Source organism: Ricinus communis, chromosome 10, assembly GCF_019578655.1.
Source record: "Ricinus communis isolate WT05 ecotype wild-type chromosome 10, ASM1957865v1, whole genome shotgun sequence".
In the NCBI taxonomy this organism is placed as follows: domain Eukaryota; kingdom Viridiplantae; phylum Streptophyta; class Magnoliopsida; order Malpighiales; family Euphorbiaceae; genus Ricinus; species Ricinus communis.
Genome location: NC_063265.1, coordinates 10,390,887 through 10,414,297, shown reverse-complemented (window position 1 = coordinate 10,414,297; position 23,411 = coordinate 10,390,887). Strand labels below are relative to the sequence as shown.

The following is a 23,411-nucleotide window of genomic DNA, read 5'->3' as shown; positions in this document are numbered from 1 at the left end:
ATTAAATATTTTTTAAGATTTGAATTCATTACTGAAAAAATGACAATTATAATTAAATTGAGAAAGTATCATAAAAAAAAATCATAAAACTAATATCCAATGGTTTAATTAATATTAAAATCGTATTTTGATTTAATTAATGTTAAAATCACTATAATTAATCACTTGATTAATTCAATATCAATCTTTATAAATTGTTTATATTCTTTCTTTTTTAATGATATAAATTTCTTATTCTAACTCAATCGAACTGAAATAATAACATAGATTTATCCTTTGCATACAATTTCATTAATTTCCATAAAAATACGATAAAATTTTTCTAATATGTTTATATACGGTGAAAGTTAGTTTATTTATTTATTATTATCTATTAATATATGTTAAATTTGATATGAATATAAATGTATTAGGTATAATGTAATATTTCTATGTCAAAACTAAGAAGTGAAAAAAGCTTTTTATCTTTAAATATATAAGCTTAGTTTTAATTCTATGTTTGGAATAATATTTGTGAAAGGAATTGAAGACATTTCAGCCTGAAATATCGCATTTGGTTGTTGTGCCTAATGTGGCAGCTGCATTAAAGCCAATTTATTATATGGTAGGAAGCAACTGTATTTAATAACTCATAAAATTATAAAAATATTAAATAAAATAACGACTCTTCCAATGAAATTATCCTATTTACCTGTATAATTTGTGCTTCTTAATACTAACTTTTAGTCCATTTTAGATTTAGAATTTAAAAAATAAAATCTAAATTTATGAATTAGCTCAAATTAAAAATATATAATTATTGCTAGATTATATAAATTTATATAGAAATTTTAATCAAATTACGACGTCGAATTTGTAAAAGCATCAATTTCAATAGTGGCGTGGGTAAAACAAAAGTACCACTCGCCGTTAATGTATGAGCACATGGCCTCCTTAGTCGCTGACTTTTAAATTATATTCCCTCTTCATAATTAACCACTCCATTTGTGTATTAATTAATTGACAGTGCCAGAAGCAACTCTTAACACCCAATTGATTCATTAAGAAACAAATATTAATACAAGTAAATCTAATAAAAAAAAGAGATTGACAGCGGAAACAGTATTTATTTTTATATTAAATGCGAAAAAATAATTTATTTTTTATTATGTAATTTTTTCATCAGATATTTCATTGGTTCGAAGCGTTCATGAATTAAAAAATAGAATATTAATTGTTGATTTAGAATTTCATTTTTTCTAGTGATTTAAGTCTGACTTATAAAGTGTCATTACAAGTCTTGTCCAAAAATTAATAACCAAGCTTATTGGAAAGAGATTGTGGTTCTCATGCCAAAATTAGACATGACAAATCTTGGAAAATGGCTAAAAAACAGTCAACTTTAGCCAAAACATTTCTGGTTTTAGGATCCAATTACATATATCATTTTCTTGGTCCCCTTAGCCTAATGTCTTGAGCAAATAATTAATGTTTAACTAACAAAAGAGATACACCAGGAAGGGTGTTAGAAAATGGCCTAGCTCTCATCATAAATCAGTTGATAATGATGATGATTTTGCTGCATGCTGATGTTGATTGGGGAATATATGTCTGATTTTAGCATCATTAACATTGTAATTATCGACATCAAAATGAAAATGAAGTTTTCTCTGCACATCTTTCTGTTTTAAGGAAGAGCACAACATTAAGCAGCTAATCCAGCACCATCAAATTGCCTTTCATGTAGAAGTTGCTTAAACTAAGCTTTCAAAGATTTTGCTGCTCAATTTTAAACATGAAAACTTCCTTATTCTTCTTTCTTTTTTCCTTTTGAAAATTAATAATTTACAGAATCACATATCAGGAAATTATTCTCATGCCAGTGCTCTTTGAATATTCCTATTACCTTATCAGAGTTACAAATAACAAATACCAATTAATGCTGCTGTAACAACAGGTTAACTAATCTTATGACCCAGTAGCACTCCAATCTCCACTTTAAAATGAGAGTATTCTAAGGACTCTTCTTATAAATATTTAATCAACAAATAAAAATGACCAAGGATCGAACTCATTATACTAATATCAATAATTACCATTAACAAGTTCACCGTTAACAAAATTCAGCAAACTAGGTAGGAGAAAATGCACAGTGTTTAAAAAATCCAAAGCAATATATATTACTTACTGAGCAACGTGTACTATGGTGCCCAGAGGCAACTTTTCCTAATGGCCGCCCTTATCTATCACCTCTGGTGGTAGAACTAAGCCATTAATGTAGTGACAAAGTCTCATCATCAGTGCATGATAGAGCATTATATATATCCACCTTTACGCAGTTCATTTACTCAAACAGTGCGGTACTGCACGCCCCAATCCCCATATCAGAAATCTGTTCTTGTCCAGGTTTTTTCTTGGAGATCATCCGAATATGGGCAGCTCTTCAAGTTTCATGATGATCTTAGCGCTTGTCTTAACACTTGGAAGTGTTGCTCATGTAACTGAAGCTAGGGCTTTCTTTGTTTTTGGTGACTCTCTGGTTGATAATGGCAACAACAACTACCTTGCCACCACTGCCCGAGCCGACGCTCCTCCTTATGGCATCGATTATCCTACTCGTCGACCCACCGGCCGTTTCTCTAATGGCCTCAACATTCCTGATCTTATTAGTATGCTTCCAATTTTATGAATATTACTTAATTTTTTTGACTAGTGACTATCATATATATTTGTTTTCTTTAGTCTTTCCACTTACTTAATGTTGATATGTATGTGTGTTATAAGGTGAGGCAATTGGTTCAGAACCCACATTGCCATACTTGAGTCCAGAGCTCACAGGAGAAAGGCTACTTGTCGGTGCCAACTTCGCTTCCGCTGGAATTGGAATACTCAATGACACTGGAATCCAATTTGTATGGCTATTACTGTCTGTCATATATACCATGCTATTTTAAGCACAGCTAAAAGTGTTCTTTAATTAAATAAAGGAAAAGTTATAAAATCAGCATGAAAAGTGATAGTTAGGTATGCGTTGTAATCCATGTAAAACTACATATTGATTGCTGCTTTAACTAATCATTGCAGTTAAACATCATCCGAATTTACAAACAATTGGAATACTTCCAACAATACCAGCAAAGGGTTAGTGCCCTTATTGGGCCTGAGCAAACTCAAAGACTAGTGAATCAGGCACTTGTTCTCATGACTCTCGGAGGTAATGACTTTGTCAACAACTACTACTTGGTGCCTTTCTCAGCCAGATCCCGCCAGTTCTCCCTGCCGGACTACGTCGTCTATCTCATCTCCGAGTACCGGAAGGTTCTATTGGTATGTTCTGCCACTCATCAATTTTTCTTTTTCTTCATTTGAATCTCTAAACTCCTACATTTTATGAGGCGAGTACTAGATTAATGAACCTACTGGCGCTCAGACATTTATGATGTAGAGTGCAGCAATGTTGCCAGGAAAGTAGGAGAGGAAATAAAACCAAAGTGGGGACGCATATTTATGCTAAATATTAGCGGTAGACAAGTTTTGTTATGTACTATTTAAGGCCCTTTATATAGCACAAGGCATGCACATTGATACGTGATTTTCTCATTAAATTCCTAGCTTGGCTAGATCCATAAATAATAATATAACTGGTCAATTAACTTATTTTTATTTTTATTTAATTTATTTCAATTATTCAATTATAATTGAATCAAATCTATGTGTTATATTTTTAAATTATTTTTTATTAAATATTTGTGTCCAGTGTTAATTTCTTATCTGTGAAATTACTAAATTAAAATATAATTAAAATTAAATATTTAAAATAAATTAAATTAAAATTTTATAATAAAAATAAAATTTAGTAACAATTTGTATCATTATTTCTCACATCCATAAAATAAGCATATTCATCTATCTTTTTTTTTTCTTTTTATATATCACCTTGACTTTTCAAATAACTCATTGAAAAGGTGTCACGTCTTCAGTCCAATTTACTCTGCAAAATACCCATGCTAAAGCACATTTCCCTAGTCAACACAAGGTAGATGCTGTTAATAACTTGGAGAAATTCATTTTACATTGTGTTGATTAAATGCAGAGGGTATACGAGTTGGGTGCACGCAGAGTTTTGGTGACAGGAACCGGACCTTTGGGGTGTGTTCCAGCTGAATTAGCTATGAGAAGCAGAAATGGAGAATGCTCAGTTGAATTGCAAAGAGCAGCTGGTTTGTTCAACCCACAGCTTGTTCAAATGATAAATGAAGTTAATAATCAGATTGGATCAGATGTTTTTGTAGCTGCAAATGCATACCAAATGAACATGGACTTTATTAGTGACCCTCAAGCATATGGTACGTTATCATCATTTCAATTGGCTTCAAATTTTAGTATTCATTATTTTCTTTTCGCAATAAATCAATTTCGGTTAGCACATAAAAACGATAAAGGCAAAAAAGAAGAGGAAAAACTGTGACTTGTCAAGGAGACCAGAAGGCACAATGGCATTAAAAGGGGAAATCTATGGGACCATTTACAATTAAGGGCCTTGATTACTTGGGGTCCCCTAACATTGCACAAATTTATTGATGCTACTGTATACTATTATACTATAGCGGCCTAGTGATTGAATTTGAGTATTTACTATCACCTTGACAGGGTTTGTTACATCAAAGATTGCTTGCTGTGGCCAAGGACCTTACAATGGAATTGGATTATGCACCATTGCCTCAAACTTGTGCCCCAACAGAGACATTTATGCATTTTGGGATCCATTCCATCCATCAGAAAGGGCAAACAGGATAATTGTTCGACAAATCTTGATTGGCTCCTCAAAATATATGAACCCAATGAACCTCAGCACCATTATGGAACTGGATTCAAGGACCTGAATTAGTGATTAAATTTCTCTACTATTGGACAATCTTATAATTCTTTGTTTGTAAGTTGGCCGTTACTAGGTCTGGTGGGTTTCTTTCTGGTCCTTTCCTAAAAAAACAAAAAAATTAAGTGTCAATTAAATTTGAGTGGGTGATTATTATGTGTATCAAATTCATGTGTTAATGGGTGATGGGTAAGCAAAGCTTTGGCTACGAGACCCATCTATTTCTCAATAATTGCACACGGAATGTAATAGCGATTGTTGCAAAATATATGTAGCTTTCATGGCGAGTGGACTACTTCTTTTTTTGTTTTACTCAAGTGGACTACTTCTTTTATCTACTCTTTCTTTTTTTTTTTTTTTTTTTATAAAAGTATAATTAGTTATATGAACTATATAACATAGAGTAATTACGCTCTTATAAGGCAACAAATATTTATTCTACATCTTTGATTAACGAGATTGCATAAATTTCCTGCTCAAAACCCTTATTTGTTTGAATTTTGATCCATCTCTATACCATTGATATGAGAATACTCAATTTCTAGCTTAGAATATATAAGTAAGCATATTAATTTATTTATTTATTTAAAAAAACGAGCTATTAGTCAATATTTACTTCATAGAAACTTGTGCTATATTATTTTATTTTTGGTAAATAACTTAAAATTGATTTTTATATGTATATATTTTTAAAAAATGAAGAAAATTTAGGTGTTAATAACGAATTAGGAATTTCTTTGGCAACTTTTCAGAAATATTTTAAAATTAATAAAAATATTATTTTTACTGTATAATTTTTTTTAAAAATATTATTTCTTTAATTTTATTTTTTAAGAATACAGTATGAATATTATTTTTATATATATAACGCTATATTAATAAATTAAGAAAAAGTAAAACTTGAACGCTTCGGTGGATATTTAACCCATTAAGAACGATGGTATTATGTACTTTTATATCGATAAACTATAAAATGATGAAATAAGAAACAAGAAATGAAGATTTCATTTTGGTATTTATGTGTAATAGTTCTTTTTTTTCTTTCTTATTTTATACTACAAACTGAACTTCGATCTTTCTAAAATAATAATATGGGACTGTCTTTATTAAAATAGGTAAAATAATTTTGAATAGCTTGTGCATAGATTATTTTAACACTATATCATCTCAAATCGGGTTGGAAATTTTCAGGATGAAATATTAGGAGGAAGTTGGAGATTTCTTTATCTGTCAGGATGAAATATTAAAGAATTTGTAGCAAAAAGTACTTCCAAGTCTGCAGTCTCCTGAGCCCATTACTTCACAAGAAAAATATTTATTCCATATCAATAATACAATCAAGAAAATGAAAATGTAAAAGATTTATGAGTTCAGAACCAGCAATAATTTTTACCAGGCAATCTACAATTCTGAAACTTTATTTTACAGGAAAAGTGAAAATTATGCTAGTATTATCAAAAAAAAAAAAGATATTCTTTTTTCCCCTCTTGTTTCTGCTATTACAAAAAGAAAAATTTATATGTGATATGAGTATAAATCGAACAATTTAATAATTAGTGTCTTAATCTAATGATAAAAATTGAGAAAGCAACAACAAAGAATCAGTTCTGGAAGAGGTCTTACTTTTCTTTTTTGCCTCAATTCATTATCACATTGCTATTGTTTCTGGGAAACTGTAGAAATATACAAAGGATAGGTATGCATGCAGTCTAAAGTTTATCCACAGGTATTTTCAGTACTGGATCCAACTTAGCAGCCCCCTAAAAGCCCTTCTGATATTTTCCTGCTGTATCACATTACTGTTGTTTCTGGGATACTGAAGAATTTTACAAAGGAAGGAGTTCTTCTTTGGCTTAACGAATTAAGATAATAATAACAAAAGAAGAAGCATCTAAAGGGTTGTACCAGCCGAAATTATTAGAGTTATGCAATATATGAGCCTTAAATTTCTCCAATTATACTGCTTAATAATGGGGAGTAGGGACATGTTCATGAACATAAGCAAATTTAAGGGCCTGAAAAAGAAGTTGAAAAATAGTACTTGAATAAGTTGAAAATACTGTGGGGTGGTAAGGGAAGGTTTGCTCAACCGTTCCTCCAACACTGTTTATTGGAGTTGCATAATGCAGAGACATATAGATTGCTCCAAAGTAGTTGCCATTATGAATCTGTCCATCAATAGTTCAATCCACCTTCTCATTTCCACCGAAAATTATAATTTTTTCAAAAAAACAGAAACATATTAAATAGTCAAACACCCATTAATTTTACCCTTCTGCCTTTGTGGTCCTCAATTAATAAGAGACACTCTTATTTGGCCTTTTGAATCCATTATAAGCTAGTCTAGGTTTCCATACAACAGAGAAATCAATTCCATTTGCACTTTAAAGTTGGAAAGAAGATTAGATGCCATTGATGTATTTATATGCTGTTGCTACGAATTAGTATGAGAAATTTGAACTGTGTCATTTTTTTTGTTTTTTTTTTAATTAATGTTGGAAAAAACAAAATAATCGACCCTTTTAAATTGTCAAATTCATATGATTTTTCATGTAGTTGAAGTTCAACCATATCCATTTACTTCATTATATATGCCAGCTTCGTTTAAGATGTGGACTCCCTCTGCAAGACACCCAAAAACACTAGCTGTGACAGCACTCACCTGTAATATTTTCTTATTTAGGGTAAAACTACAAACCAATTATCATATACCTTGTATTAAGCCCATATTTCCTATTATATTTTATTATATTGCAATCATTCACATTAATCTTCTAAAATTAACAAAGGAACAAACATATCCTTATAAGTTGATCCCAAAGCTCTAAGTAATATCAACAGTGTGACAAACAAAATCAAAACCATTTGTGAATTGTGTTTAAGTAGTTTTCTTTTAAAAAAAAAAATACCACAATAAAGAAGAATCTCATAAGTGTACTCAGACATCTTCATTGGCAATTTGAAATAAGGAAGTAAAGATGATAAATTAACATAAAAAATACAAAATTTATTAAAATGCAATCGATGTTCATCATGGACTAAATAATATAAATTTAAAAAATCCATTTTATTAGCTAGACCAGAAATCTATGAAAATTAAATTTATGATAAAAACTGACCCAGAAATCTTTAAAACACTTTCATTGAATTAAGAAAAATGTCATCATCCTTGGACGTCAATGGCTAGACCAGAAACCAGTGAATACTAAAGAGATGGGTTTTAATGAGTCACATGATATTTGTATGTTTTGATTTATTAATCCCACTTTAACTTTATATATTCCAGTACATTTGGGCCCATTTTTTCCAATGCAGTACTGATTTGAACAAATATAATTTCAACTATTTTTTTTTTGTTTTGAATTTTAATAGCAAATTTAATTGCCTTTAGAAATTACAAAAAGGAATAAACAAATTTCTGAACTTGATAAAATAATTAAATCTCTTGGGGTAAAATTACTCTCCCCACTTAGATTTCTAAGTAAAAAATAGTATTTAGTTCAAATGAATTCAATTGCAATCAAGCTGATTTCTCTGCTCAAAATGATGCACCAATAATTGTTTTTTCTTTTTTTAAAACATCATAGATTTAGCTGTACAACAGTGCAACTCATTTAATGATGCTAATTGTGGTGCTTATGAAGGAAAAGATTTCACAACCAAAAATTAATAGAATAAACAATGGGGTGGGTAAATGTCAAGAACAATAAAAACAAAATCTACCTGCAGACCCATTCTTTCTCAATGCAATAGCATGATGATGGAAAGGGAGGAACTTGTGCTAGAGTTCTCAGCTGATCATTTTAATGAGAATTCTCTTAATTATTTAGGTGGCTAGCACCTAATTAATATGAACACTGCAATATAAATATTTCGAATCAAAAGTTGTTGAGCTAATCTAATCATTTGGTTCTTTATATTTAATATTTTCAATTATAAAGTTCTATAAAATTCTCATAAATGAATTTAGCAAAGGATTATTACTGCAATAATTTCTGGCTCGAACTCTCACGAAAGGTACTCCCAAGAACAATGATTCAATGCCATTACCAAGAGTGTATTTATGTTAGTGTCAAAGTTTCAAAATCCATGAGTATATTTTAGAAAGCTCTATCAGTAGTGTACGTCTTAGGCCAACCTGTGAAGCTCAAATTACATTATTTTTTTAATAACTTTCTTGGGTCATTTCAGTTGGTCACTCCATTTTCTGAAAGCGTTTCAGATTGTTTGAGGAGCCGAAACCATTCTGATACTAAAGAGTGTTGAATCATGAGTTCACAATGTAACAGACAATTTGCATCATGTAGTTATTGCTTGTTAAAACACTAATTGGTTAGTTTTTAAATGCTCACGTAATAAGAAAAAGTACTATTTCTTAGCATTCGAAAAGAACTACCTTATGTACAATGGTTGGAAATAGGTCAGAGCCATTCTCTATTAAAAATAAAAATAATTAAAAAATTATAATACTATTTAAAATTATTTTATAATTTTAATATAATTAATATAATCAAATAATAAATAGCTATTATTATCATTATTATTGTTGAAACTGCTCTCGCGATCGCCACCACTATAACTGTTTTCTTTTACCGTTGTTTATTTTTAAACAGTAAAAATATTATAGCAGTATTTACTTTTATTATATTTTGTTAAAATATAAGTATATATTTTTAATTTAAAGAATTTAATATATTTTTTTTATTTTTTTATTATATTCACTATTTTTTAAGGAAATATGTAATTCACTATCTTATTTTGATGAAAAATACAGTTAATTTAAATTAAATAAGAAAATATTTAGATTAAAATATTTATAAATTTTTAAAAAATAAATTAAATCCAAACAATAAAATTATAGCCAAATTAAACTTTTACTTCTAAACCTTATAATTTACATGACAGAGACATTAATGGGGCATTACAAAATGCATCTTCAATAACAAAGCTGGCTCCGATTTATATATAAATAAAGGAGAAGTGTGCAAACTGCAAAGTGGGACAAGAAAAGGTTGCGAGCAATTAATGATCTCGCAAACTTTTATACAGCAAAAGTCATTCCCCTCAGTACATCTTGGTTAACTACTTTCATTTAGTTAAATATGACGGTCCAATAATAGCCTAAAATCATGAAATTACATGCCACAGTAATGATTAGCTTGAATTGCCTTAAGATTTAGTATTTTGATTCCTCTCCAGGCCATTCATCTTATTTTCAACTACTATTTTCATTTGGGAAATATTTGAAAGCTAGAGAGATATACATGAATGCTATATTTATTACAAATTCTAAAATATGAGATAATTTATGTTTTATTTTATTTTCTTAGTCTAATTAGTAATTAGAATTAATCTGACTAATTTAGAGTATATTTCGTAGAATTTTTATAAATAATAAAAATTTATTTTAATTTTTTTAAATAATTACATATTTAAATTTTAAATTTTAGATAAATTAAAAAGAAACTTTACTATTCCATTTAAAAGATATAAATTAATAATATCTTCGATTTGACTGTGAAACATAGCCAGATCTTCAAAAGGTATCGGAGGTGAGTGACGCAATGATGACTTAAATGGAACTGCCTCAATTTTATATACACATAGTTTCCAATCTGCTGTTAATTTGTGGGCCTTATTTTTTCTCCACTGACAATAGTACTTGACCACCTATATATACTAGTCCTTCCTCCATCTTCGATCCGGCCATCCAACAGGTCACTCTGCACGCACATTTGCTCCCATGGCTAGCTCAACTGCCCTGCTCATATCTTCAACACTCGTAGCACTGTTCATGGCAATGGGAGGGGCTCTTGCTCCTCAAGCTGAAGCTAGGGCATTTTTTGTGTTTGGAGATTCACTTGTTGACAATGGCAACAATAATTACCTTGCCACCACCGCTAGAGCAGACTCACCCCCTTACGGCATTGATTTTCCAACTCATCGACCGACTGGCCGGTTCTCTAATGGCCTTAACATCCCTGACTTTATCAGTTGGGTTCATTTGTACATATATCGTGATTTTTCTTGAAACGACATTTTCTGTGTTTTGGTTAAGAGTTGCTAACTCAAAATGTACATTTATCAATAGGTCAAGCAATTGGGACTGACTTTCTATTGCCGTACCTGAGCCCTCAGCTTACTGGAGAAAACCTACTCGTTGGTGCCAATTTTGCTTCTGCTGGAATTGGAATTCTGAATGATACTGGAGTTCAGTTTGTAAGTAGAATCTCTGCCCTCGGATTCTGCAATGCCCTTGCATCTGTTCTTTTTAACCGTAACACCTGGATAAATGTTTTCAGGCAAATATAATCAGAATGTTTCAACAATATGAGTACTTTGAGGAATATCAAAGGCGGGTGGCTGCTCTCATCGGAGCTGAGAGGACACAGCAACTTGTTAATGATGCACTTGTCCTCATCACTGTTGGCGGCAACGATTTTGTTAACAACTATTATTTGGTGCCTTTCTCTGCAAGATCTCGCCAATATTCTCTTCCTGATTATGTCAGATTTCTCATCTCCGAGTACAAAAAGCTTCTTATGGTAATTTTCTCTTCCTTTCCAATTAATGTTTCTGTTCTTTTTTTTTTTAATTATTATTTTTTATATATTTGGCCAAAACCCATTAATTGCATTTTCATAAATTTTTATTTTAAATTAACAGAAAACTATATATCATATAAAAAAGATATTATAACTCGATACAGATTACTTTTAGAAAGAAAAGGTCTGTCTCTCATTATTTAATCTAGTAATCATAATGTATTATATTTTTTTAATTGAGTTTATAAATATGTTCCGTTTAGATAAATAATTTTATTTATGTTACTAAATTAGTGCTTCCTTTTTATATTACTCTCCTTATTCACACCACTTATGTATTATTTTTTTTCATTATTTATTATTAAGTTCTTCTCTTCTCTTGAATCCAAGATTTAAGAATTATATAATGATTTAAAAACTAAAAAGATAAAAATTCAAGAGTTTTTTTAAATAAAATAAATCTTTAAAACTTTTGAAGAAATACTTTGTCATCCATAAGAGTATACTGACACATTCTAGATTAATTCTACATATATATATTAAGAAAAAATCTAATGAATCAAAATTAAGTATTCTAATGGTATATTTTACGTGTTTGTATGCATACAAATAAGACTTAAGAATAATATATAAAAATTCATTAAAATGTAAACACCGGTAAAACAAAATCAAAATAAGAAAGTATAGAAACCCAAAATCAGAAAGTATAAAAAACCAAAAGTAGGTTTTTGCCATTTATTTTTATAATTCTAAAACATAAATGGGCTATTAGGGTCAAATTTTTGACCAGTTGTTCTTTGAAGCATGCATTCGTTGCCATATATATACTACATGCTCAGTAGAAATCATTTTGACCTTTTCTATTTATTGGAAAAAATGAAATGGTACGAATTTGTGCAACTATAAAAAATGATTGTGCATGCGAACACATGGCCGTGTTAAGTTTTTATGTTTTGGGTATCTTATTTTTTTTTCTGAAGAATGAAGATAAATGTTACTCGTTCGTCTGTCTAAAATTGTTGTTCAGAGGCTATATGATCTTGGAGCACGGAGGGTTCTTGTAACAGGGACAGGTCCATTGGGCTGCGTTCCGGCGGAGTTGGCAATGAGGAGCAGCAACGGGGAGTGTGCGGCTGAGCTGCAACGGGCTGCGGCATTATTCAATCCTCAGCTCACTCAAATGCTTAGACAACTCAACAGCCAATATGGTTCAGATATATTCATTGCTGCCAACACTGGCCAAATGAGTGCCGATTTTATCAGTAATCCTGGGGCATTCGGTAAGCCAATCATCATTTGATAATCTTTAACAAGACACGGATCCGGATGTTTTTAACATTACTCAATAAGCTTGACCTGTTTTTTTTTTTTTTTTCTTAAGAAAAAACAACTGGACTGGAATAAGACATTTATAACTCGTGAGGGTACATATCCAATCAACCAAAAAGGGTAAAAAAAATCGGAAGGAAAAAAGGCACATTATGAAAAGGTCAATTAAATATATAGTTGATGCAGATAACTTATGCATGCTTCTAAACTCTTTAATTGAATAGACTTATTTCGGCCTGTCAATTTCATCACAGTTGTATGTGCTGGACTGGACTATCACATTCATGGTGTAGTTGGCCTTAAAACACCCTATTTATAGCCTACCTGCTTCCCGTTTTCATTCAGTTTGGATGAATGAAAAAAAAAAAGAGAAAAGGGTACCCAATTGATTAAAACTAACAATATTTCAATGCTGCTGGCCGATAATGCAGGATTTGTAACATCAAAGGTGGCTTGCTGTGGGCAAGGACCTTATAATGGTCTGGGACTATGCACAGGTCTATCAAACTTGTGCCCTAACCGCGATGTATACGCGTTTTGGGACCCATTCCATCCATCAGAAAGAGCAAACAGTTACATTGCTCGACAGATACTGACCGGGACAACCGATTATATGAACCCCATGAATCTTAGCACCATTATGGCCTTGGACTCGAGGGTCTAGTTCAATATGCCACCTCCTTAGAGAATTTGATGATATTGATATTGTATTATTTATACTTTTATAAAGTAACGCTTGTTTGTTGTTGTTGACGATGATATATGGCTTTAAGGAAATTTACGTTGTATTATTTTCTATCGTTCTATCTTAAAAATCAAAATGTAATAATTTATATATGTTTGTGGAATAAATCACAGTTACCACTCTCTCTCTCTCATATTAGAATTCCTTTTCCATTTGGAAGGTTCTCATGGGTCGCTGAAGTGCAGTGGCCCAAAGAGTAATAGTTCTTTTTCTTTTTTGACCCTTTTTTTTCCCTCGTCTTTTCCAGACACTTACAACAACGGAGCACTGAGCAAAATGGTAATATGGACTGTCATTTTTGAATTTCTTTTCATTTTAATACATAGATCGAAGCTCAATTTTAGTACCCTTTTTGCCTATCTTTTTCTTAAAGAAAAGAAATTCGGTGGCACTAAGTGAAAATTATAAGGTCAGTCCTTTGTAAGTACAAGCACAAATAACCTACCAAAAATGTTAGAGATCGGACAAACTTAGGACCGAAGATTTAGAGTAGTAGAAGAAAACAAAGGCTGTAGAAATGTATTTCTTATTAGTTAATGAAGAAGATGGCAAAATAAGAATATATAGAATTCTCTGAGTACAACTCAGCTAAGCGTAAAGTAAAATATTTACACCGTGTACTACTATCATTGATTATCTTTGACTAACTAATTTTTGACCCGTGGGATGTTTCTAATTTTGAGGTTCTGCCACTTACTCTAATCTCCCGCCACTTATTCCAATAGTTAATAAAGAAATTGTTAGGTAGACTTAATTTACCACATCATTAGTACGTAGATAAATTGATTAAATATTAATATGTAATATTATTTATTAGGTATTACATTTGCATTAGTTGATTTAGTTATTTACTATTATAACTAATATAATTAAAAATCAAAATAAATATCACTGTATAATTAATTTTGTCTATGAATAATGTGATAGATTGTAACAATTTGTGTTATGTATATGTTATCTGTTGCAAATAAGGATAAGATATACCTTTTAAGCATAAGACCCTCTTAATAGGAATGTTAGTTTTTATGATGAGCATCCTTGTTTCTAGGACTATAATTATTTTTATGACAATCAAATTTAAGGATTCTAGTAGTTGACCTTGCTTCAGTTTGGTGCAAAGAATCAAAATCTGTTAGTTGGTATATGTGTTTTAAATATCAAAACTGTAGAGAGCCGTCAGTATTTCATCGGTTAGTGGTTAGTAGCTGTAACTGACTTACAAAAAGTATAAAACAAGCATCAACTTCTGATAGTTCATTCCACTGATTCTTAAATATAAAAATTGACAAAAATGAGCTTAAAGAAGTAGTTGATTGAATTGAATAGCATAGCATTTCTTTCAGTTAGCACCAATAGTAGTTTGAACTGTTTCTACTTTGCTTAACTACAAGTGATTAATATTGCTTCCTTTTATGGACTACCCAGTATTAATGATAGTGTATTTCATAATTAAAGAAGTGTAGCCTTGTACAATTCTCAACTCATTTAAATGGTTAGACAACTCAATCAACAATGAATTTTGCTTTTCCTTTTCTTAAAAATAGAGATAGTATTAGTTGTTAGTGTGTTAGATTAAGAGGGACCAGGGAGAGGGGGACTTTTAATTGATACTTCTGGGGAAGGAGCCTGAACCTTGTTAAGTTATTTTTGTAAGAATAAGTCAATAGACGTTGATAACGTCTTGACCGAGTTTGTAGGAGGTTGAGAGCATCTCGCCTTGTTAGTTTGAAGTTTGTTTTTTGAATTCTTGTTGTTGTAATTCGACTATATAAGTCGATCAGATTTCTTTGAATAAGGTAGGGTGTCATCCTCTATTGTTGGCACTAATCATAAACTGGTTTTACATTTGGTATCAGAGCCAAGTTTTGGGACAGACTGATTAACTTCAACCTAAGGAACTTGAGTGCAAGTGAAACGATCTAAGTTAAATACCTTCAGCAGTTCACAGAGTTCAACTCAAACAAGGAGAACTATTGAAAGTGCAGAATGAAGGAGGGAGCAGCTTTGCTCAGCCAAGCATACCACGATTTGATGGAGACTATGAACACTGGAGTCTTCTAATGGAGAACCTGCTGCGATTTAAGGAGTATTGGTGTGTCATTGAAGCTGAAATTCCATCCGACGATGAATCAATCAACAAGAAAGAATTGGAAGAGCTGCATCTCAAAGACCTAAAAGCCAAGAACTACTTATTCGCAGCGATCGACAAATCCACATTGAAGACCATCACCAATTGTGACACTGCCAAACAATTATGGGACGCCATGCAGATCAAATTTTAAGGAGATGAACAAGTACGAAGGGCTCATTTGAATCGTCTTAAAGGCTCATTCGAGATGCTTGCTATGAGAAACGGTGAGAGTATTACTGATTACTTTACTCGAACTATGGTAATTGCAAATAAGATGCGCAGTTATGGAGAGAATATGGAAGACATAAAGATCATGGAGAAGATACTACGTTCACTCACTGAGAAGTGGAACTATGTAGTGTGCTCTATAGAAGAATCAAACGATACCTCAAACCTTTCTGTAGATGCTCTCCAAAGCTTATTGCTTATCCATGAACAGAAGTTCAAGAAGGAAAAGGATGTCGACAGTGATGAGCAAGCACTTCAGGCAACTTATGAAGACAAGTCAAGTGGACGAGGACGAGGCAGACATGCATTTAGAGGAAGGGGTCATGGCCGAAGTAGAGGAAGTCACTACATGGAGTATATCAAATGTTATAAGTGTCACAAGCGTGGACACTTTCAATCTGAGTGTCCTGAGTGGAAACTCGAAACTCATTATGCTGAAGAAGAGGAAGAGCTGCTGTTGATTGCTACAACAGAAGCACTAGGGAAGAGCTTCGCGTCACTTATTATACACTCAAAATATAAGCAGGCCGCAACAAGTAGAAGCGACATTCTAACCAAGGAGCACATGGCGTTCATGTCATTTAATCAGACAAACTGAAGAAGGATGCTTGGTTCTTAGACTCGGGATGTTCCAACCACATGTCTAGAGATAGCAAATGGTTCTCAAATTTGGACACTACGTTCAACACCTCAGTCAAGCTTGGAAATGATACACGAATGAAGGTTACAGGCAAAGGTAACATTCATGTTAGGTTAAATGGTAAATCTCATATAAGATGTGACGTATACTATATTCCTGAGCTAAGAAATAATCTTCTTAGTCTTGGACAATTCCAAGAGAGAGGACTCACCATTTTAATCAAGGAAGGGTTTTGCAAGATCTTTCACCCCAGCCTAGGTTTAATTCTCAAAACTTCTATGTGTGCCAACCGAATGTTCCTGATATTCCCAGAAGTAATTTCTATTGAAGACAGTAAGAGATGTTTATTTGCCTCTAACAAGAGATCTTCTACATCCTTGTGGCATAGGCATTATGGTCACCTTAACCATGCAGTACTCAAGCAACTTGAAACCAAGAAGATGGTTCATGGACTACCTACACTAGAGAATAACTCAGAAATCTACAAAGATTGTATGTTTGGAAAGCATCACCGATAAATAATTCCAAAAAGGAGTACATGGAGGGCCACACAAGTGCTAGAACTGATGCATGTTGATCTATGTGGAGCGATCAAACCTGTAAGCTCTAGTGGCAAGAGATATGTGTTATGTTTAATTGATGACTATAGCAGAAAGTCTTGGGTGTATTTTTTAGTAGAAAAATCAGAAGCACTACATTATTTTAAGTGTTTTCTGAGAATCATAGAGAAGGAGACAAGTCGTGGAGTTAAATGCTTAGGAACAGATCGAGGTGGAGAGTTTAACTCTGAAGAGTTTCAAAGCTTCTGTGAGGATCAAGGAGTGAAGAGACAACTAACTAATGCTTACACTCCTCAGCAAAATGGAGTTGCTGAGCGTAAGAATCGCACCATCCTGAATATGGTACATTCAATCCTCTCAGAAAAGAAGATGCCGAAGAAGTTTTGGGCTGAAGCAGTCAAATGGAGCAACCATGTGCTCAATCGGTGTCCTAGTGCTGCTCTTCAACATATCACACCTGAACAAGCCTGGTCAGGTCATGTTCCTTCTGTTGCATATTTTCGTGTCTTTGGCTGCACAACATACGTTCATGTACCAAAGGAAAGACGTACTAAACTGGATAAACGTAGCACAGAATGTGTATTCATTGGTTTGAGTGATGAATCAAAGAGGTATAAACTATTCAACCCATTCACCAATAAGATAACAGTAAGCAAAGATGTTGTCTTTGATGAAGACAAATAATGGGATTGGATAATAACTCACACAATGGAGGACTTAATGCAACTCAACTGGGAAAACAATGATGTTTTTTATGAAGAAGTGTTTGAAGGAACTTCAGAGCAAGGGAGGGAAGATATTGAAGATGCCATTCCAGTTGAGAATGTCGAGACACAGACTGGAGGAAGCATACATGAGCAGGCTAGTACATCATCAACCGATGATGTTCTTCAAAGTAAAGACGTTGAAGATAGACCAATTATTGCTCAAACTCAAAGTGGTAGGGTTTCACGTAGTCAAACTCAAAGTGGTGGGGTTTCACGTAGTCCAGCATGGCTTAGTGACTATTAAATTAATGCTGCATGGCTTGGTGACTACGAAGTTAATACTGTTTCACGTAGTCCAGCATGGCTTAGTGACTACGAAGTTAATACTGTTTCACGTAGTCCAGCATGGCTTAGTGACTACGAAGTTAATGCTGCTGCTGAAAATGTCAACTATGACATGGTGATGATGGTTATGAACAACTATCCATCCTGTTTTGAAGAAGCTATTAAGGAGAAGCACTGGATCGCAGCAATGAAGAAAGAAATCGAGTCCATTGAGAAGAATAACACATGGACTCTTATTGAGTTACCAAGCAATACAAAGGTTGTTGGAGTCAAGTGGATCTATAAGACGAAGCTCGACGCAAACGGAGCATTAGAGAAGCATAAGGTGAGACTTGTAGCGAAAGGTTTACTCACAGAAGCATGGCATTGATTATGGTGAAGTGTATGCACTGGTTGCTCGAATAGAGACAGTAAGGACGATCGTGGCATTAGCAGCACAAAGGAAGTGGAAAATACTACAACTAGACGTCAAGTCAGCCTTCCTTCATGGAGAACTTGAAGAGGATGTTTATGTAGAGTAGCCACAAGGTTTCAGAAGAAGAGGTTCAAAAACGAAAGTGCTCAAACTACATAAAGCTCTCTACGGACTAAAACAAGCACCTAGAGCTTGGTTTAGTAGAATTGAAAGACATTTCAATGAAGAAGGCTTCGATAAATGTCAGAATGAAAAAACCTTGTTCACAAAATGGAGCAACTCAGGTAACTTACTTATTGTAAGTGTCTATGTTGATGACTTGATTTATACTAGTAACAGTGAAACCATGATGGAGGAGTTCAAAACATCCATGATGAATACGTTCGAAATGACGGACTTGGGGCAAATGAAGTACTTTCTTGGAATAGAAGTAACACAAACTCCACATGGTAACTTCATATGTTAGAAGAAGTACGCAAGAGAAATATTGGATAGGTTTGGCATGGAAGAATGCCAACCAGTGAGAACGCCAATTGTCCCTGGAACCAAGCTGCATAAGGATGCTGAAGGAACTGCAGTGTGTGAAACCAACTTCATGCAGATCGTAGGCAGCCTCATGTACCTGACTGCTACATGTCCTGATTTAACCTTCTGTGTGAGCCTCATTAGTCGTTTTATGAGCAAGCCAACGACATTACATCTACAAGCAGCTAAGAGGATTCTGAGGTATATTAAGGGTACAACTGATTATGGAATTATGTATAAAAGATGTCTTGAATGACTTGTTGGTTTTACAGACAGTGGCTATGCTGGTGACCTAGATGATAGACGAAGCACTTCTGGTTATATTTTTATGATTGGAGGTGGAGCTATTTCATGGTTGTCCAAGAAACAACCAATAGTCACTTTGTTAAGTACAGAAGCCGAGTTCGTGGCAGCTGCAGGGTGTTCGAGTCAAGCTGTGTGGCTTAGAAGAATAATTGAGCAGCTTGGTTATGTTCATGAAGAAAGCACTATAATATTTTGTGACAACAGTTCAACCATCAAGTTGTCAAAAAATCCAGTGATGCAGGGAAGAAGTAGACATATTGATGTTCGCTTCTATTTCTTAAGGGAGTTAGTTCAAAATGAGGTGATTAAACTGAAGTTCTGCGGTACCAGAGATCAAGTTGCTGACTTAATGACCAAGCCGTTGCAAACAGAAGCATTCATAAGATTCAGAAAACAACTGGGATTTCAGAAAGAAGAAGGATAAGCTAACTTGTGTCCACAGTTAGCTTAAGGGAGGGAATCTTAAGTTGTTTTTGTAAGAATAAGTCAATAGACGTTGATAACGTCTTGACCGAGTTTGTAGGAGGTTGAGAGCATCTCGCCTTGTTAGTTTGAAGTTTGTTTTTTGAATTCTTGTTGATGTAATTCGACTATATTAGTCGATCAGATTTCTTTGAATAAGGTAGGGTGTCATCCTCTATTGTTGGCACTAATCACAAACTGGTTTTACAAACCTATCACCTTATACATGTTTCAAAGAGTTATGACCACTAGGCTACATTCTAAGTAGTAACGATGAAATTAGAAAGAATGTCATAGCCTAAAAAAAATGCATATACAAAACTCATGATTATGCCCAGATTAGTATTCAGGTTTGCCTGTATGCAGGATTTACTGCATCAAATTAGATAGCTTGTTTTGGGGTAAATTGTCCAGTTGGTACCAAAACTTGAGACTTTATATTAATTTGATACCAAGACTTTAATTTGAATCAAAATAGTATCAAAAGTATAGAAAAGTATATCAATTTAGTTCAAATGACCAATTTTCGAAAACAATTGGCGATGTGGCAAGCTGAGGAGGTATATTCTGGTTGTTTCACCCCCTCAGCGTTTGCCACATCAATTAACTTTGTCTCCTCAACTTGTCACGTCACCATCCATTTTCGGAAATTGAGTATTTAGACTAAATTGATATACTTTTATATATTTCTGGTACCATTTTGATTCAAATTAAAGTCTTGATATCAAATTAATATACAGTCCCAAGATTTGGTACCAATTGGTTAATTTACCCCTTGTTTTGGGCAAGGACCATATACATAATGGCTAGGACTGTGCGTACCAACCTCAAATTTGTGCCCTAACCGAGATGCGCCTATTCTATCATAGAGAAAGCAAACAGATACATTGTTCAACAGATTTTGACTGGCTCCACTGAGTGCACGAGCCCGATGAATTTCTGCACCATATTGGCCTTGGACTCCAAGACCTAGCTAATTAACTTTATTGCATTCTCTACAAAAGTGAAAAGGTTTCTTCCTTCCTAGCTATTTAATAATATATATAAATCCATATATATATAATATATTATATTGTGGGGTTATTTTCTGAGGAATTGATGTGTTGAAATGGTCCTAAAAAATTGAGTTTGTTCAGTGTGATGATCTTTAATATTGCACCAGTCACCTATCCCTCTCTTTCTCTCAACAACTGCGCACTTTTCCTTTTCCTTGTGATTGATCATTTAATATTGTGAGGCAACATAATCATATTCTTCTTCTCATACAAGTAATTACCAATATTTTCTTTGATATGTTTAATTAGCCACTGAGATTCAGTACTACTAGAAGTTAAAGAAGCAAAGCTTGATAGAAATGCTTAGTTATGAAACAGCTAGTGAATCACATGAACTGGCAATGGAAAAGCTAACTTTTATGATGAACTGAACATGACGGCACAAACAAGTAGATTTCTGACGATAAACGTACAAAAATTATTGGATAGACGTAGCGTCCATGAATTCCAAAACTTGCTACAAGTAGTTGCAAACACACAACTACCCTGTCCTTTTTGTTCTACAATCTATATAAACCCATCTCCATTTTAAAATTGTTTCACCCTAACATCCATATCCAACTAGCTGTATTTATTTATTCATTTATTTGTTATTTTCTTGGATTAATTTATCATGTTAAGGGCTACTTCAGTTTCATCAATCCTGATGATTTTTTCAGGCATTGTTTTGGCATTAGAAATTTGTTCTATGCAAGCTGAGGCTAGAGCATTCTTTGTGTTTGGGGATTCACTTGTTGACAGTGGCAACAACAACTACCTTGCAACCACCGCTCGTGCTGATTCTTATCCTTATGGAATTGATTATCCAACTCATCGTGCTACTGGCCGTTTCTCCAATGGCCTTAACATTCCTGACATTATCAGTTAGGTTAATTTTGTTATTGTTACTAACTACTTATGCAATTACTTTTTAATCATCCTGAATTAATATTTATGCAGAAATGATTCTTTTATATTCACATGACGTTCCATTTTATTCCAATGTATGAATGTAGCAAGCATGCACATAATCCGTCCCATCTATGGATAAATAAATGTGTAGATATAATGCTTCATGATGTAGATATAACTTTCATGTGAACTCAGGCGAGCGAATCGGATCTGAACCTGTATTGCCCTATCTGAGTCCGGAACTAACAGGAAAAAGGTTGCTCAATGGTGCCAATTTTGCTTCTGCTGGAATTGGAATCCTCAATGACACTGGTGTTCAATTTGTAAGTTTACACCAACGGCCTAAATTACTTCGTCTCTATAGCTAAACTCAATTAAACAACATGATATATACTAATTGCATTAATTATAACATAAACCTCACTATATGCAAATATAGTTTGAGACCCCTATTTTTGGTTATGAACTAATCAAGCCCATTATATTTGCAGCTGAACATTATCAGAATGTATAGACAATTTCAATACTTCGGAGAATACCAGAGGCGGGTTCGTGCTCTTATCGGAAGTAGTCGAACTAAGCGACTTGTAAATGGAGCACTTGTCCTCATCACTGTTGGTGGCAATGACTTTGTGAACAACTATTACTTGGTTCCCTATTCTGCCAGGTCTCGCCAATTTGCGTTGCCGGATTATGTCAAGTATCTCATTTCAGAGTACAAAAAGTTATTAATGGTAATTTCCTAATATACAGCACTTGGCCTATAATGTAATTTGTGTGGGATGTATTATAACCTGACAGGAACCGCTAAGTGGAAGTTCAAACATGCTATGTTCTTTTATCATTTCTAAAAGAAATATTTTCTTTTAATTCACTTGTTTTTGTTATTACACCTTAGGCGCTATATAAACTAGGAGCACGAAGAGTACTCGTGACAGGCACTGGACCATTGGGCTGTGTCCCAGCAGAACTAGCTATGCGGGGAGCAAATAATGGTGGCTGCTCAGCGGAACTTCAGCGAGCTGCTTCCTTGTACAACCCACAACTTGTTCAAATGCTGAATGGATTAAACAGAAAGATCGGTAAAACTGTCTTTATTGGAGCAAATACACAACAAATGCATATGGACTTCATCAGTAGTCCCCAAGCATATGGTACATATGCTAAAATCTAATAATCATTACACCAGCAGTTAAGTCCTTGTTATAGAGGAAGAAAACTTGAGATTAATTTATAATTTGGTATGCAGGATTTACTACATCAAAGGTTGCCTGTTGTGGACAAGGACCATATAATGGTCTTGGACTGTGCACATTAGCATCAAATTTGTGTCCGAATCGAGGCCTTTATGCGTTCTGGGATCCATTTCATCCATCTGAGAAGGCAAATAGGTTGATTGTTGAACAAATATTCTCTGGCACTACCAATTACATGGTCCCTATGAATCTTAGCACCATCATGGCCTTGGATGCCAGAACATGATTAATCCATTAGTCTCTTAAAAATATGTAAGATTTTGTCATGATTCGTAATTAATTCCCAAGGAATAACTGATAATTGAAATATTTCTGTAATATTGCTGTACTTGTTTCTGTTTGCCAATTAATAGAAAAGCGACTTGCAACGTTGGTCTCTCTCAATATCTAATTTTCTAATAACATGTAATCTTAAA

General features: G+C 33.4%; 3 protein-coding genes across 3 annotated transcripts; all 3 read left to right on the top strand.

Annotated features, from left to right (window-relative positions):
* The first annotated feature begins 2,221 nt into the window (after positions 1-2,221).
* On the top strand, positions 2,222-5,167 carry LOC8258668 (GDSL esterase/lipase LTL1). The gene is made up of 5 exons (XM_002521974.4): positions 2,222-2,648; positions 2,764-2,891; positions 3,064-3,306; positions 4,073-4,325; positions 4,630-5,167. The coding sequence occupies exons 1-5, from the start codon at positions 2,411-2,413 to the stop codon at positions 4,860-4,862; spliced, it is 1,095 nt and encodes a 364-aa protein (XP_002522020.2). The 5' UTR covers positions 2,222-2,410; the 3' UTR covers positions 4,863-5,167.
* A 5,372-nt stretch (positions 5,168-10,539) lies between these two features.
* LOC8258669 (GDSL esterase/lipase LTL1) lies at positions 10,540-13,596 on the top strand. The gene is made up of 5 exons (XM_002521975.4): positions 10,540-10,848; positions 10,947-11,074; positions 11,158-11,400; positions 12,428-12,680; positions 13,161-13,596. Exons 1-5 carry the CDS (start codon positions 10,599-10,601, stop codon positions 13,391-13,393), a joined length of 1,107 nt encoding a protein of 368 aa, XP_002522021.1. The 5' UTR covers positions 10,540-10,598; the 3' UTR covers positions 13,394-13,596.
* Positions 13,597-21,347: 7,751 nt separating this feature from the next.
* On the top strand, positions 21,348-23,379 carry LOC8258670 (GDSL esterase/lipase At5g18430). Its single transcript, XM_002521976.4, has 5 exons — positions 21,348-21,711; positions 21,935-22,062; positions 22,231-22,473; positions 22,638-22,893; positions 22,989-23,379. Exons 1-5 carry the CDS (start codon positions 21,462-21,464, stop codon positions 23,219-23,221), a joined length of 1,110 nt encoding a protein of 369 aa, XP_002522022.1. The 5' UTR covers positions 21,348-21,461; the 3' UTR covers positions 23,222-23,379.
* The last annotated feature ends 32 nt before the right edge of the window (positions 23,380-23,411 follow it).